Below are 14,903 nucleotides of genomic sequence, written 5' to 3' on the forward strand. Positions count from 1 at the left end.
GAAAAGGTGCAGTGAAGGGCGACTAAAATGATAGCGGGGATGGGACGACTTCCCTATGAAGAAAGACTAAGGAGGCTAGGGCTATACAGCTTGGAGAAGAGACGGCTGAGGGGAGACATGATAGAGGTATATAAAATAATGAGTGGAGTGGAACAGGTGGATGTGAAGCGTCTGTTCACGCTTTCCAAAAATACTAGGACTAGGGGGCACGCGATGAAACTACAGTGTAGTAAATTTAAAACAAATCGGAGAAAATGTTTCTTCACCCAACGTATAATTAAACTCTGGAATTCGTTGCCAGAGAACGTAGTTGTCATGTCTGTGGTCGTGACCACCCTCAGACTTACCCTATTTCTGGGAATCAGTGTCTGTGCTGGTTTCTGTCTACTTCTGAGTTGGCTCTGTTTCTGTCTCTGGGTGCTGGCCACTTCCAGCATGGCGCTGATTGCCTCAGTATACGGCACCTGTGTGGGTTTAACCTCTCGGTGCTTCAGTATACTGTTCCTGAGTTAGCTCTGTGGGCTGGCTGCTCTAATTGCATCACTACTCTACACTTGTATGTATTGGGCCTCACTGTACTTCAGTGGGCTGTTCCTGAGGTAGCTCTGTCTCAGGCTGGGTGGGCTGGCTGCTTCCAGCCTGACACTAATTACCTCACTAGACTACACCACTGTGGGTTAGGCCTCTCTGGGCTTCTGTATGCTCCATGCCTGTGGCCTGAAGGGGTGACCTCATCTGTCAGGCCTTCTTAAGGAACTGGTGTTCTAGTCTTCAGTGCCTTTGCATTGCCAATGCCTCCGCAGTGCCTTAGGTCCCGAGGTTAGTGTGCTGTTTGCACAGTTAGCTTTCCCTGTCTTTACTTGTGGGCTTCCAGCCCTTCTGTGTCTATTGTTCTGTGGGCTTGCTGCCCTTCTGTGTTTATTGCTCTGTGGACTTCCAGCCCTTCTGTGTCTATTGCTCTGTGGGCTTCCAGACCTTCTGTGTTTATTGCTCTGTGGGCTTCCAGCCCTTCTGTGTCTATCGCTCTGTGGGCTTCCAGCCCTTCTGTGTCTATCGCTCTGTGGGCTTCCAGCCCTTCTGTGTCTATTGCTCTGTGGGCTTCCATCTCTTCTGTGTCTATTGCTCTGTGGGCTTCCAGCCCTTCTGTGTCCTTTGCTCTGAGGGTCTCCAGTCTATCTATGTATATCACTCTTATCTGTGGGCTTCTAGGCCTTCTGGGTGTATTGCTGCGCTCTGGGGGTTTCCAGCCCTTCTGTGGGCTTCCAGCCTTTCTGTGTATATTATTCTCTGTGGGCTTCTAGCCTTTCTGTTAACCCTGTTCAGTGGCTCTGCTCCCTGTCTGAGGTTGGTTAGCGGCTGATGCTGCAGCCATTTCTCTCCTTTCTATCTGTTAGCTACTGTAGCTCCAGTCTAACCCTTCCTCTGGCAAGCGTATCTGTCATTCCCATTCCCTTGAGCTTAGCTTGTATGTAGCTCCTGTGTCCCCTTTTCTGCCAAGCTAAGCTTCCATGGACACCCTGCCTGCCTAGTGTTTGGGTGAACCCGGATCCAGTCAAGCGGTGCCAGTTTCCTGAATCCTGTGGGAGAAGCCTGTATTGAGTATCCTGTATCCTGCTTCTCAAGCCTGAACCCTGCTGTAGGACATTGTTCCTGGATTCCTTGTTGCTTTCCTCTTCAGCTCCAGCCCAGCCACTCCAGTCCTGTCTACTTCCGCCCGTCTTAGGGTTGCCTGTCTCCTGTTGGGTGGTTTTGCCCGCTGCTGCCACCTCCGTGACAGCGGCCCAAGGGTTCACATTTCCCCGAGAGACCTGACAGTAGTGAAGGTGGTTAGCTTGGCAGAGTTTAAAAAGGGGTTGGACGGTTTCCTAAAGGACAAGTCCATAGACCGCTACTAAATGGACTTGGGAAAAATCCACAATTTCGGGAATAACATGTATAAAATGTTTGTATTTTTGGGTAGCTTGCCCGGTGCCCTTGACCTGGATTGGCCGCTGTCGGGGACAGGATGCTGGGCTCGATGGACCTTTGGTCTTTTCCCAGTATGGCATTACTTATGTCTTACTGAAAAACTATCATCTACCGCATATGCATTCATAGTTCAAGTCACAATGTATTTTATGTTTTGTAACTTTATGGTGCAGTGAACAGACTCCCATACCATTTACTAACATTCATTCCAGAATGAGCACGCAACTCCCTTCCTAGGTATAACTGAGTATCAAATTTTTATACCAGCTTCAACATTATCTCTGGATTCAGCCATTTTGACAAATATTTAAGTTTCCTGAAATAAGGTACAATATTGCTTTATCTAGGAATATTGTAGTCACCAACCTTTTTGATAACCCACACTTCCAGTCACATCTCTCTGACCTCATGTGCAACTTTCTTCAAATCAGTCACCTTACTTTCAAATTCTTCCTACTTTCTTACTCATCTATATGTTACAACTTTGCCTTACCCTTCACTACCAATTATAATGTTCTATTACGTATTGTCTTGTCATTGCAAGTAGTATACCATGCCATATTTCGTATTGTTACTTGAATATTTTTACTGCTGTAATTGCCTATTGCTCATGTTTGATCTATTCTTACTGTACACCGCCTTGAGTGAATTCCTTCAAAAAGGCGGTAAATAAATCCTAATACATAAATAAATGTAATCTGAATAAATTACTGGATGAAAAAAAAAAGTTGCTAATATGCTCTATTTTAACAGAAACCCAAGAAAGCTCCAGAACAACCCAGGTTGGCCTCCCTACTTGGACAATGAAGAAAGACAATATTCTGTGACTATACCTTAAAGTGTACTGTGATATTCCATGGGAGGCCTGTATTTGATGCATGAAGGTCAAACAGCACACCAACTGGATAATGCCTAAAAACATGAGAGAAAGAGAAAAAAGCATTCTGTGGTTAACACTGACAAGTTGACGCCTACACCTTCAAAGTACCTTCTGTCTGTCAAGGCAGAGAAGCTGTTACACTTGTAACTCTGGACAACAGCAGCAATCAAAACATGACAGAGATAAAGGGGTTTATTTGGTGGGAAGGGAATAAATGACCAAAGCAAGCAGCTTACAACCTAAGTAGTACTTAAATTATATAAGCTCTACTTTCTAAATTCTTTAATTATTGAAACTGTTCAGCTGCAACATCAAACATATAAACGGCAAGTGACCGTACTCACTTGCAAATGCGCAGTACAGACTTCCCTCTCTGTCCCGCCCTCGCGTCAAGACGTCATGACGTCAGAGGGTGGAAGAGAGAGGGAAACGGAGTCGAATTGTCGGACGCTGCCGCCTGGAAAGCAACATCGCGCAAAACAACCTCCCCCCCCCGCCACCCTCCGTATCGGGCCCCCTGCACTGACCTGACAGCGCCTCTCACCTCCATGTGGAAGCGCTGCAGGTAGCAGCAGAGTGATCTGCTGCTGCCTGTAGCACTTTCACACGGAGGTGAGAGGCGCTGTCAGGTCAGTGCAGGGGGCCCGGCACGGAGGGGGGAGGGAGGGAGCGGCGGCGATGAGGGTAGCTGGACATGGGGAGAGGGCAGGGGGGAGAGGCCATGGTTGCTGGACTTGGGGTGAGAGCAGGGCACAGAGGAGGGTTGCTGGACATGGGGGGAGGGGGGAGGCCAAGGGAAAGAGGAGGGTCGCTGGACGGGTGAGGCCAGGGGAGAGAGGAGGGCTGCAATACTCGCCCGTTTTTACGGGCTTAACGGCTAGTAAGATCAGAGCTGATAGTGTCTGCATTTCTGCATGATGCAGAATTAAAGGATGGGCTCCCAACCCCCTCTCCTCCCTACATTTCCTCCAATGAAACTCTACTCATTTTAGTTACATTCTGGCCTGGTCCTATAGTGCTTCTTAGTTTCAGAATTGGGTTTTTGCCTTGATTTGGACTTGGCAGGCTCCCATACAGAATTGAGGTCTTTTTTTCTTCTGTAAGGCTAAAAAAAAAAAAAAAAAAAAAAAAAGTAAACCTGCAGGAAGTAGTGAAGCTTGAAAAGATCATAAGGGAAAACAAAAACCACAAAGCAGTGGTATAGCCAAGGGTGGGCCCGAGTGGGCCCAGGCCCACCCACTTTGGACTCAGGCCCACCCAGTAGCAGCACACCTATGATGTGGCTGATTGGGATTCCCAAGCTCCACCAGCCAAAAACTCCTAACAACTGTCCCTCCTGCATACCTTGTAAATAGCAGTTCTTCGCCTGCAGCGAACAGAGACTGATACATACTATTCACACCAGCTGTGTGCATCAGAGGGAAGGCTTTGGGGTCAACATGAGCAATGTGTATTAGTTGCTGCTCGCTGCCGGTGAAAATCTGTTATTTAAGAGATATACGGGAGAGGGGGGATGTTTGAGAGACCATATAGCATGCAGGTGCGAGAAGGAGAGACCAAATCACCTTTGGGATGGGAAGGGGTTCTTATGCTCACCCATCTTGGGCCCAGGCCCACCCAAAATTGGTTGTCTGGCTACACCCCTGCCACAAAGGGAACATTCAAAATTCAAGAGTTAAAATGCCAATAAGCTTTCAGCTAACTGGAGCCCACCTTGTGTTGTCTCTTCCAGGGCTCTCCACTTTCCCCAGCATTATCTATATATATAAAAGGCACCTCCAACGTTCAAATGAAGCCTGAAGCCGGATGAGGCTCCCAAGATATCCGATTTGGCCTGCAGTCACTGTAGCTCCGCCCTCGCGGAGGGTGGGGCGGCGAAGGTACAACGCACAAGTTCAGTGACAGCAGCGGGGAGAGCGCTGCGAACTTTCATCACAAACTCGCAACCAAGGGAGTGAGGGAGGGAGAGGGGGAGTGTGGAACTCGGAAGGGAGGGACGGAGGGGGGGTCTGGAACTCGGGAGGGAGGATGGTGGGGGGGGGGGGGAAATTACCTTGCTAGCGCCCGTTTCATTTTTTCCCAAAACGGGCATTTCTTACTAGTTTAACATATATATGGCCAGTTTTTGTGTTGGTTTTTCTTCTATGGGTGTTAAGTTCTTTTTATTTGCCGACGATATGTTTTTACTTATTTTGATTGAGGACGATAATATATCTTCTACTTTATCTTGTATTTTTTTTATTGCATACAAAGTATTGAAAAACAGAGCGTTGAACATGGTTTCAAACTGAACAGATAAAACCAAACTTTTGTGGTTACATCGCACAGAGTTATTATTACCTGATGGCTTAACTTTGAAAGTTGAAAGGGTTTCAGAGATTCTCGGTGTTTATTTAGACACTTCTCTATCATTGGTACCTCAGGTAAAAGCAGTAGTTAAAGTGGTTTTCTTTAAATTACATCAACTTAGGAATGTTCGTACATTGTTTACTGAAAAACATTTTCCTATTTTGGTTCAATCTATAATTTTATCCTATCTAGATTACTGTAATGGCTTCTGTAGTCTTTCATCTGCTTCTCCAATTGCTAGATTGCAGATCTTGCAAAATACCACAGCAAAGCTGATATCTGGCAAGAGGCGGTTTGACCATGCTACACCGTGTCTGAGAGGGCTGCACTGGCTTCCTATGAAAGCCCAAGTTTCTTTCAAGTTGGCTTGTTGGGTTTATAACATTTTTGAAGGCTCTTGCTCTGATTATCTAGTAAGGCTATTTTCTTTTCCACTATTACCTACCACCTCTAGGGCAGGGGATTCTCAGCTCCTTTATTTTCCATCATTTCGTGGAATCAAATATAAAAGCTCTTTGCAGTCAACTTTTGTGTATCAGGCTGTTCAATTTTGGTGTTCTTTACCCATTAAACTCGGGGCAACGCCAACTTATCTGTCTTTTCATAAAGGTTTGAAAATGTATCTTTTCCAGAAATCGTATGTTTAACTGGTGTACTTTCTTTTTTGCTGCATGTAACCCGCTTTGAATCAGTTTACTGGGAGTTGGCGGTCTATAAAGTACCATATCATATCATAAAAGAGAACAAAAATACAAAAAAAAATTGTGCTACCCAATCCCCTCCCAACTTCCAAATGAAGTGGTGATTTACAAAGACAGTGGGGAAAGTATGAATGCATTCCTCACTGACTACTTCCCAACCCCTCCGCATATAAATGCATGTGTGTATATGCGCGGGGAAGGAATAGGTGGTTGGAAGTTGTGTGTATACATGTTTGTGTGAATGTGCACACACGCATGTATAGTTGTGTTGGTTACATATATGCATGCTTTGTGTGTCTGATAAGGAGAGGAGACGAGAAAGGAAGTGTTATGCCCCCTACCTCAACGCAAGCGGCGTCCTCGGGCTGTGCGGGGTCCCGTCGACACGCACACTTGACTGGCACAGCCCTGAGCCATGTGTGTGTAGTTCTTTTCTGGCTGCAGGCTCCTTGATTGATTTGCTTCCACGCACCTGAGTCTGCACTCTTTTTTGCCTGGGCCTGCCTACTGACTGTACCTGTGCCTGGATTACTCTCTTCACCGGCTGCCTGCCTATTGACTTTACCTATGCCTGGATTATTCTCTTGCCTGCTGCCTGCCTATTGACTTTGCCTGTACCTGGATTACTCTCTTGCCTGCTGCCTGCCTACTGACTTTGCCTGTACCTGGATTACTCTCTTGACCGGCTGCCTGCCTATTGACTTTACCTGTGCCTGGATTACTCTCTTGTCTGCTGCCTGCCTACTGACTTTGCCTGTACCTGGATTAATCTCTTGACCGGCTGCATGCCTATTGACTTTACCTGTGCCTGGATTACACTCTTGTCTCCTGCCTGCCTACTGACTTTGCCTGTACCTGGATTACTCTCTTGACTGGCTGCCTGCCTATTGACTTTACCTGTGCCTGGATTACTCTCTTGACCGGCTGCCTGCCTATTGACTTTACCTGTGCCTGGATTACTCTCTTGACCGGCTGCCTGCCTACTGACTTTGCCTGTACCTGGATTACTCTCTTGACCGGCTGCCTGCCTATTGACTTTACCTGTGCCTGGATTACTCTCTTGCCTGCTGCCTGCCTACTGACTTTGCCTGTACCTGGATTACTCTCTTGACCGGCTGCCTTATTGACTTTACCTGTGCCTGGATTATTCTCTTGCCTGCTGCCTGCCTACTGACTTTACCTGTACCTGGATTACTCTCTTGACTTGCTGCCTGCCTGGCCGATACGTTCACCACCCCGCTTCCAGCTCCGTCTCATAAGTCCTGCAGGCCACCCGCACCTAGGGGCTCAACCTCTGGGGAATGGAGCGCAGGTGAAACCCGGGGTTGTCCTGCCAAGCAGAACCTGGTCCGAGTACCGGGCTCAGCAGTGCTCTACTTGGTACTAGAACTCAGAAGTCTGACAGGAAGGCAGTTTGAAGGGTGCCATTAATCACTGTTACAGTGAATCATGGTATGCATACTGCAGCTGTTGGAAATGCTGCTCCCATAAGAACGTGCTAGGGGATATATATATATATATTTTTTTTTTTTTTTTAAGGGGATTCTTTCTTTTAGCCTTCCCTCCAGGAACACCTCACTTCTACAGCACAAAAAAACTTCTTCCAGATCACCTCCTCCCCGCTTCCTTCCATTTGGCTAGATCCTATCTAGAGTCTCTGATGCTAGCTACAATGGAAACGAGCAGGGCAGGTGGAGAATTAGAGAACTGCAGGCAGGTTTAAAACTCACAATAAAGTTCTATTACACCTTCTACATTCTGGTAAGGAAGAGAGTGCGATGCAATAAAAAGCGGTATATCAAGCCAAACACTATGCACAAGGACAATGAATCCACCGAGGACAGAAATGGTTATGTGTTTTCCTGCAAACTGTTTGTAACTCTGAAACTCAGTGCACATAAGCACCGCCATGCTGGGAAAAGACCCAAGGTCCATGAAGCCCAGCACTCCATCTCCGACAGCGGCCAATCCAGGCCCCAAGAACCTGGCATAAACCCCAAATTTAATAACGATCAATGGACTTTTCCTTCAGGAATCTATCCAGACCCCCTTTAAACTCAGCAAGGCCAGCTGCCGTCACTACCTTCTCCGGCAATGAGTTGCAGAGTCTAACTACGCGCTGAGTAAAGAAAAACTTTCTCCGATCTGTTTTAAACCTACCACATTCTAATTTCATCTTGTGTCCCCTGGTTCTATTATTGTTAGAAAGTGTAAACAAACGCTTCACATCTGTCCGCTCATTATTTTGTAAACCTCTATCATATCACCCCTCAGCTGCCTTTTCTCTAGGCTAAAGAGTCCTAGCCGTCTTAACCTCTCCTCATAGGGTAGTCGTCCCATCCCTTTTATCATTTTCATCGCCCTTCTCTGCACCTTCTCCAATTCATTTATATCTTTTTTGAGATGAGGCGACCAGAACTGAACACAATACTCCAGTTGCGGCCGCACCATGAAGCGATATATCACCACCAGGAACACTGCTTTCAGGATCAGATCCTTCTACACCTTCTTATTTATTGCATTTGTATCCCTCATTTTCCCACCTCTTTGCAGGCTCAATGTGGCTTACATAGTGGTAATATATTAGAAAATACATATTTAGTGTTATAGGAGGGCCTTGGTCAACATGATAATAATAAAACATGATAGTAGTATTACAAGAAGATATTGTAGGACAGTCTTGAATATCTGTGGAGGAGTTGTGTGTATTCACATTGGTTGATCTTTGTGGTATGCCTTGTTAAAGAGATGGGTCTTCAGTAGTTTGCGGAAGCTCGTTAGTTCGTGGATCGTTTTTAAGTTGCGTGGCAATGCGTTCCATAACTGTGTGCTCAAGTAGGTAAAGTTTGACGCGTGCATTAGTTTGTATTTTAGACCTTTGCAGTTAGGGAAGTGCAGATTGAGGAATGTGCAGGATGATCTTTTGGCATTCCTGAGTGGTAAGTCTATCAGATCTGCCATGTAGGCTGGTACATCTCCGTGAATGATTTTGTGAACTAGGGAGCATATTTTGAACGTGATGCATTCTTTAAGTGGGAGCCAGTGTAGTTTTTCTCGTAGGGGTTTAGCACTTTCATATTTTGTTTTACCGAATATGAGTCTAGCTGCAGTGTTCTGGGCTGTCTGAAGTTTTTTGATTATTTGCTCTTTACAGCCGGCGTAGAGCAGCTCAAAAGCATTAGCCAGTGGTTTAAGCGCTAGGGCCAAATCCCATTTGACACTACTGGTCTCAAGGGCCTAATCCCTTTGAGAAAGCAGGCTATATTCGGATAGGTGGCCAGGGTACAACCCTGTATTGTCCCCTGCCATCTATACCTTCAGGGAATTAAGGGAGATACCACATTCAAAACCTTCGTGCAAAAATGCCAGTATGACTGGCACCTCCATCTTCTGGGCCACCAAGCTTCAAGCATTCTCCAAATCCTGATATGCAACAAGAAAATGGAGGCCCGCCTTATCTTTAAAAGTACAGAAACAACTAGAGTGTAATAACCCTAATAGCCAGGCTGCAAAAAGAGAAGGGCTCCAGATCCTCCGTGCAAAAAGGGCCCTTTTCAGAAAGCTACTTTGCTTGGGGATACAGAGCAGTAATCCCGCCAACAAGTTCTGGACACCGAGGCAAATCAAGTGCCACCAGAACCACCAAGAAGGGATGGTTCACTATCCAATGAAGCACTCATCCGATCAACAGCCATGGCAGAAACACAAAGAGCAGCTGTTCAACCGTCCAGCTTTGAAGGAAGACACTTTGGGAGCCTGGGCATTTTGCTGGGTTGTCAAGAGAATGAAGGTAGCCCCCCCTCTCAAAATGCTCTACCAGTAGGCAAAAAGTCCAGTCCCCTAGCTCCCACTCCCCAGGGTGGTCTGACTGAGGAAGTCAGTCTGCACGCTGAGAGGACCTATGATGTGAGCCACTAAGATAGCCAACGAGTTAGGCTCCACCCACAGATACAGAAAAGTGACTTTCTTGGCTACCCCTGTGCTTCTGGTTCCTCCTTGCTTGTTGATCTGGAATATCATAGTTGAATTGCTAAAAAAAGACTCTCAGTGCTGTACCCTCAAGTCTGTACTAGAATGCCAATACCACCAGACGAACCACTTCTGCCTCCAACCTGTTGGCAGGCCAGGCTTCTTCTTCTCGGTCCACTCTCATAAGAACATAAGAACAGCTATTCTGGGTCAGCCCAAAAGCCCATCTAGCCCAGTATACTGTTTCCAACAGTGACCAATTCAGGTCACAAGTACCAGATAGTAGCAAGATTCATGCTACTGATCCCAGGGACAAGCAGTGGTTTTCCCAATGTTTATCTCAATAGCAGACTATAGATTTTTCCTCCAGAAACATGTCTAAACCTTTTTTATTTAAACCCCTCCTGTTCATTTTAAAAGTAATACCAAGCAACTTTGTACTCAGTATTTTGTGGACTTCTATCATATTCCCCCTCTCAGCTGTCTCTTTTTTAAGCTGAAGAGTCCTAACCTCTTAAGCCTTTCCTCGTATAAGAAGAGCTCCATCCCCTTAATCATTTTGGTTGCCCTTCTTTGAACCTTTTCTAATTCTGCCATATCTTTTTTAAGATACGGTGACCACAACTGCAGACAATACTCAAGGTGTGGGCACACCATGGAGCGATACTGAGGCATTAGAATATTCTTTGTCTTACTTTCTATCCTTTTCCTAATAATTCTTAGCATTCTGTTTGCCTTTTTGGCCACAGCCACATCCCAGGCAGAACATGTCAAGTTCCACAATGACACCTAGGTGCTGACTCTTAGGGTGGAACTTAGCATCAAATAACTATGATTTAGATTATTCTTCCCAATGTGTAACACTTTGCACTTGTCCACATTAAATCTTATATGCCATTAGAATGCCCAGTCTTCCAACTGCCATAAGCTCCTTGAAATGGGCTATCCCGCCACAAAGACTGGCATCCATCGTCAGCACTATCCATGAGGGATCCAGGGGTATTCCCCTGAAAAGATGTTGAGGACACTACCACCATTCCTCATAGTTCTGCAACCTGGGAGGCCACCTGGACAAGAGTGACCTCTGCAGTTGATGGATGTTCAGTTCACACCCAGGGAATCGGATTCAAAGATGCGGCCATGGACCCTTCATTTGAAGGTAGTTCTAGGCTGCTGGCACCACTTGCTTAAACTGCTGAAATGAAAGAAGATCTGCCAGACCCTGTCCTTTGTATCATAGTGTACCCCCAAGACTGCAGAGACTGAGGCCGCTGTTGACACAACTGACCATTCAGCCTAGCCTTTCTAGGCCTGGGGCTCCATAGGCCCCATCCACCTAGTTGGGCCGAACCAGCCAATCATCCAAGTATGGATAGACCTAGATTCTTTCCCTCTGTGGATATGCTGCTGCCACCAGTACCTTTAAGAGGGTACAAGGTGCTGGATGAGCTCAAAAGGAAAACACCTATAACAGAAAAAGTTTGTCCAAGACAAAATGCACAGGAATTGCTGGTGGACTTCTCAAATCAGTATGTGAAGATATGCCTCCATGCAGTCCAGAGAGCAGAGGAATTTCCCTGGCCTGACTGCCGCTATCACTGATCTCAGGACCCACAGTGCCGCACTGACACCCCTGAAGTCCAAAATCAGCCAAAAGGATCCTCCTTTTTGGGGCACCACAAAGTAGATGGAATATCGCCCTTGGCCCTGCTTCTCCGGAGGGACTGAGACCTCTACACCTAGCCAAAGGCTTGTTTCAGGAGTCTAAACAAACATAAGCAAATAAAAAAACTATATCAAACATACAATGTAAAATGTGCAACAAATAAAAAGTATACAGAAATTATAAATATATATAAAAAGGTATCAAAAACATATAACTAATATAACAAGTATAAAAAAAACAAATCTCACAATCCACAAAAATATGTAAACAAAAAAAAATAACCAGATAAACCTAGATACCAAGTATCAAACAATAGTGCATACAGATGTGACTATGAGGCTCATTTTCAAAGCACTTAGCCTCCCAAAGTTCCATAGAAACCTATGGAACTTAGCCTCCCAAAGTGCTTTGAAAATATGCCTCTATGGCATCAAAATCAGCAATACAAACAGTTGCAAAATACCAACTGGAAATAAACAAAATTGCAGTTACACAAAAAGCAAAAGAAAGCCTAATGACAATAAATTCACCTTAATAAATGATCTAGCAAGCAAAAATATCCAATTAGAACAGATATTGCAAACATCAAGTTGGTCTACAAAAATATATACATCAAGGTTAATGTCAGCATTAAATCCCTATAGATTGGAAACAAGAAAGTGGACAACTGTATGGAGAACACATATTTTGCAAGACATATTAGTTTTATGATGAAAAAAGTAGCATAGTAAATGACGGCAGATAAAGACGTGTACGGTCCATCCAGTCTGCCCAACAAGATAAACTCATTTTACATGGTAGGTGTTACTTTATATGTATTCCCGAGTTTGATTTGTCCTTGCCTTTCTCAGGGCACAGACCGTAAAAATCTGCCCAGTACTGTTCTTGTACTAAGTTCTGAAGCTAACATCGAAGCTCCTTAAAATTTACACTCTATTGCAAATCTTGAAAAGACCAGTTGAAATGACCATCCCAGTGTTTAAATCTTGAATAATAGGCTGTCTTGCTTTTTTGTATAACTTCAATTACGTTTATTTCCAATTTGTATTTTGCAACTGTTTTGTATCTCTGATTTTGATGTTATAGTCATATCTTTCATAACATCACTTTGTATGAACTATTGTTTGATATTTGGTGTCTAGGTTTATCTGTTTTTTTACATATTTTTTAGATTCTGATATTTGTTTTTTATACTTATTATATTAGTAGTATATATTATTTCTGTACACTTTATATTCGTTGCACATTTTACATTGTATGTTTGATATAGTTTATTTACTTATGTTTGTTTAGACTCCTGCGGCAGGCCTGTGGCCGAAACACAGTACTGTGTCGAGTCTTTCATCAATAAACTCCATTCAAACTTCCTAAATTGTCTTGTCCCTCTCTGGAGTGCAAGGTTTACTTCCCACTATTTGTTTGTTCCTGTACGTTTGTCGTAGGATTTCAGCGTTCCTCCGCCAAGGCAGATTTTCGCTGGCTTCTCCCAAGTCCTTGACAACTTCAAGAACTTCCCCAAAGATGAGCTTGCTGAGCCTTAACTTGAGAGGCCAAATCTCCAGCCCAACTGAGGAGCCAGAACCCTCTCCGTACTACTAACACCTCAGCTCCCAACCAGGCTCCAATCCGCACCAGATCCTAGAAGCACATCCACCATAAAAGCTGCTTTAGCCTCTAGATCAACTGTTTTCTGTGAGTGCAGTAGCTGCTGAACCGAACAGAGCAGTACCCAGGCTACATACCTGGCAACTCTACTCTCTTGTCTTGAAGATACTTGAGGGCCCACCCTGCCCTCAACCAGAATTGTCATCTTCTTCATGACCACTGTCACCACAGGGTCCACCTGGACTGCCTAAAGAGCTGCTCCAGATCCTTCCACAGCAGTCTTCCCAAGATTTTGGTGTCTCTCAGCACTCCATCACCATACTCCAGAGGGTCTTGTGGAGCAGGGAAGAGAATTTCTATCTTCTGAGCTCCTCCAAAATACTGTTTCAGTCTCCTCTGTGGATGCCTCTGCTATTTTGAGAGAGATCACCTGGGAAATGAGGGAGGGGTGCTCCACCACAAAGGACTCAACCATCTGGGGTGAGAGCTCATCCTACTCTGGCGAGTATGTGTCACCTGGGTGACTGTGCCTCAGCAGCCTCTAAATCGCAATCCTTCCTGCTTCAGGATGCAAGGGAACTCCAGCTCAGTTTCCACAGCCAAATATGTCTGCAGCTTCCCAATATCTGGTTCCAACCATGCTGCCCAGACTGGATCCTCCGTAGAGGGATTCTAAACTTTTCTGTAGGCAGGATGTATTTTCCTGCGTCTGGGTCCCAGTCCTGAAGAGCTGCCTGGGTCCCCTAGGGAAGGGCTTCTCAACCCAGTCTTTGTGGCACACCAACGCCCATCATGTTTTCTGGATATCCACTATGAATACACGAGATAGACTAGCAGGAGCTTCCTCCTAGGTATGCAAATCTCTCATGCATATTCATTGTGGATATCCAGAAAACCCGATGGAACTCTGCTCAGTGTGCTGCGGCGGCTAGGAAAGCAAATAGAATGTTAGGTATTATTAGGAAAGGAATGGAAAACAAAAGTGAGGACGCTATAATGCCTTTGTATCGCTCTATGGTTCGACCACACCTCGAATATTGTGTTCAATTCTGGTCGTTGTATCTCGAAAAAGATAAAGTGGAATTAGAAAAGGCAGAGAAGGGCTACGAAAATGCTAAAGGGGATGGGACAACTTCCCTATGAGGAAAGGCTGAAGCATCTAGGGCTCTTCAACTTGGAGAAGAGACGGCTGAGGGGAAATATGATAGAGGTCTATAAAATAATGAGTGGAGTTGAACGGGTAGACATGAATCGTCTGCTTACTCTTTCCAAAAATACTAGGACTAGGGGGCATGCAATGAAACTACAAAGTAGTAAATTCAATACTAATCGGAGAAAATATTTCTTCACTCAAAGTGTAATTAAACTCTGGAATTCATTGCCAGAGAATGTGGTAAAGGTGGTTAGCTTAGCAGGGTTTTAAAAGGGTCTGGACGGCTTTCTAAAGGAAAAGTCCATAGACCATTATTAAATTGACTTGTGGAAAATCCACTGCTTATTTCTGGGATAAGCATCATAAAATGTATTGAGCTTTTCTGGGATCTTGCCAGGTATTTGTGACCTGGATTGGCCACTGTTGGAAACAGGATACTGGGCTTGATGGACCTTTGGTCTTTCCCAGTATGGCAATACTTATGTACTTATGACTTGGTGTGCCCCAAGCAGGACTTTTTACCAATGGGCAAAGGGGGCAGCTGCCCCAGGCCCATGCACAAAGGAGGCCCAGCCAACTCCTTGCACATTGGTCAATTTATCAAGTCCCGTA

At 45.1% G+C, this 14,903-nt stretch overlaps 1 protein-coding gene across 2 annotated transcripts in view; it reads right to left on the reverse strand.

Moving 5' to 3' along the window:
- ATG5 (autophagy related 5) overlaps positions 1-14,903 on the reverse strand; it is a 299,869-nt gene that overhangs the window by 242,007 nt on the left and 42,959 nt on the right. For both annotated transcript variants that reach the window (XM_030199172.1, XM_030199171.1), the window contains exon 4: positions 2,802-2,880. In XM_030199172.1, coding sequence (XP_030055032.1) covers positions 2,802-2,880 — 79 coding nt within the window. The remainder of the gene's footprint in view (positions 1-2,801; positions 2,881-14,903) is intronic.

This window comes from Microcaecilia unicolor, chromosome 3, assembly GCF_901765095.1.
Source record: "Microcaecilia unicolor chromosome 3, aMicUni1.1, whole genome shotgun sequence".
In the NCBI taxonomy this organism is placed as follows: Eukaryota; Metazoa; Chordata; class Amphibia; order Gymnophiona; family Siphonopidae; genus Microcaecilia; species Microcaecilia unicolor.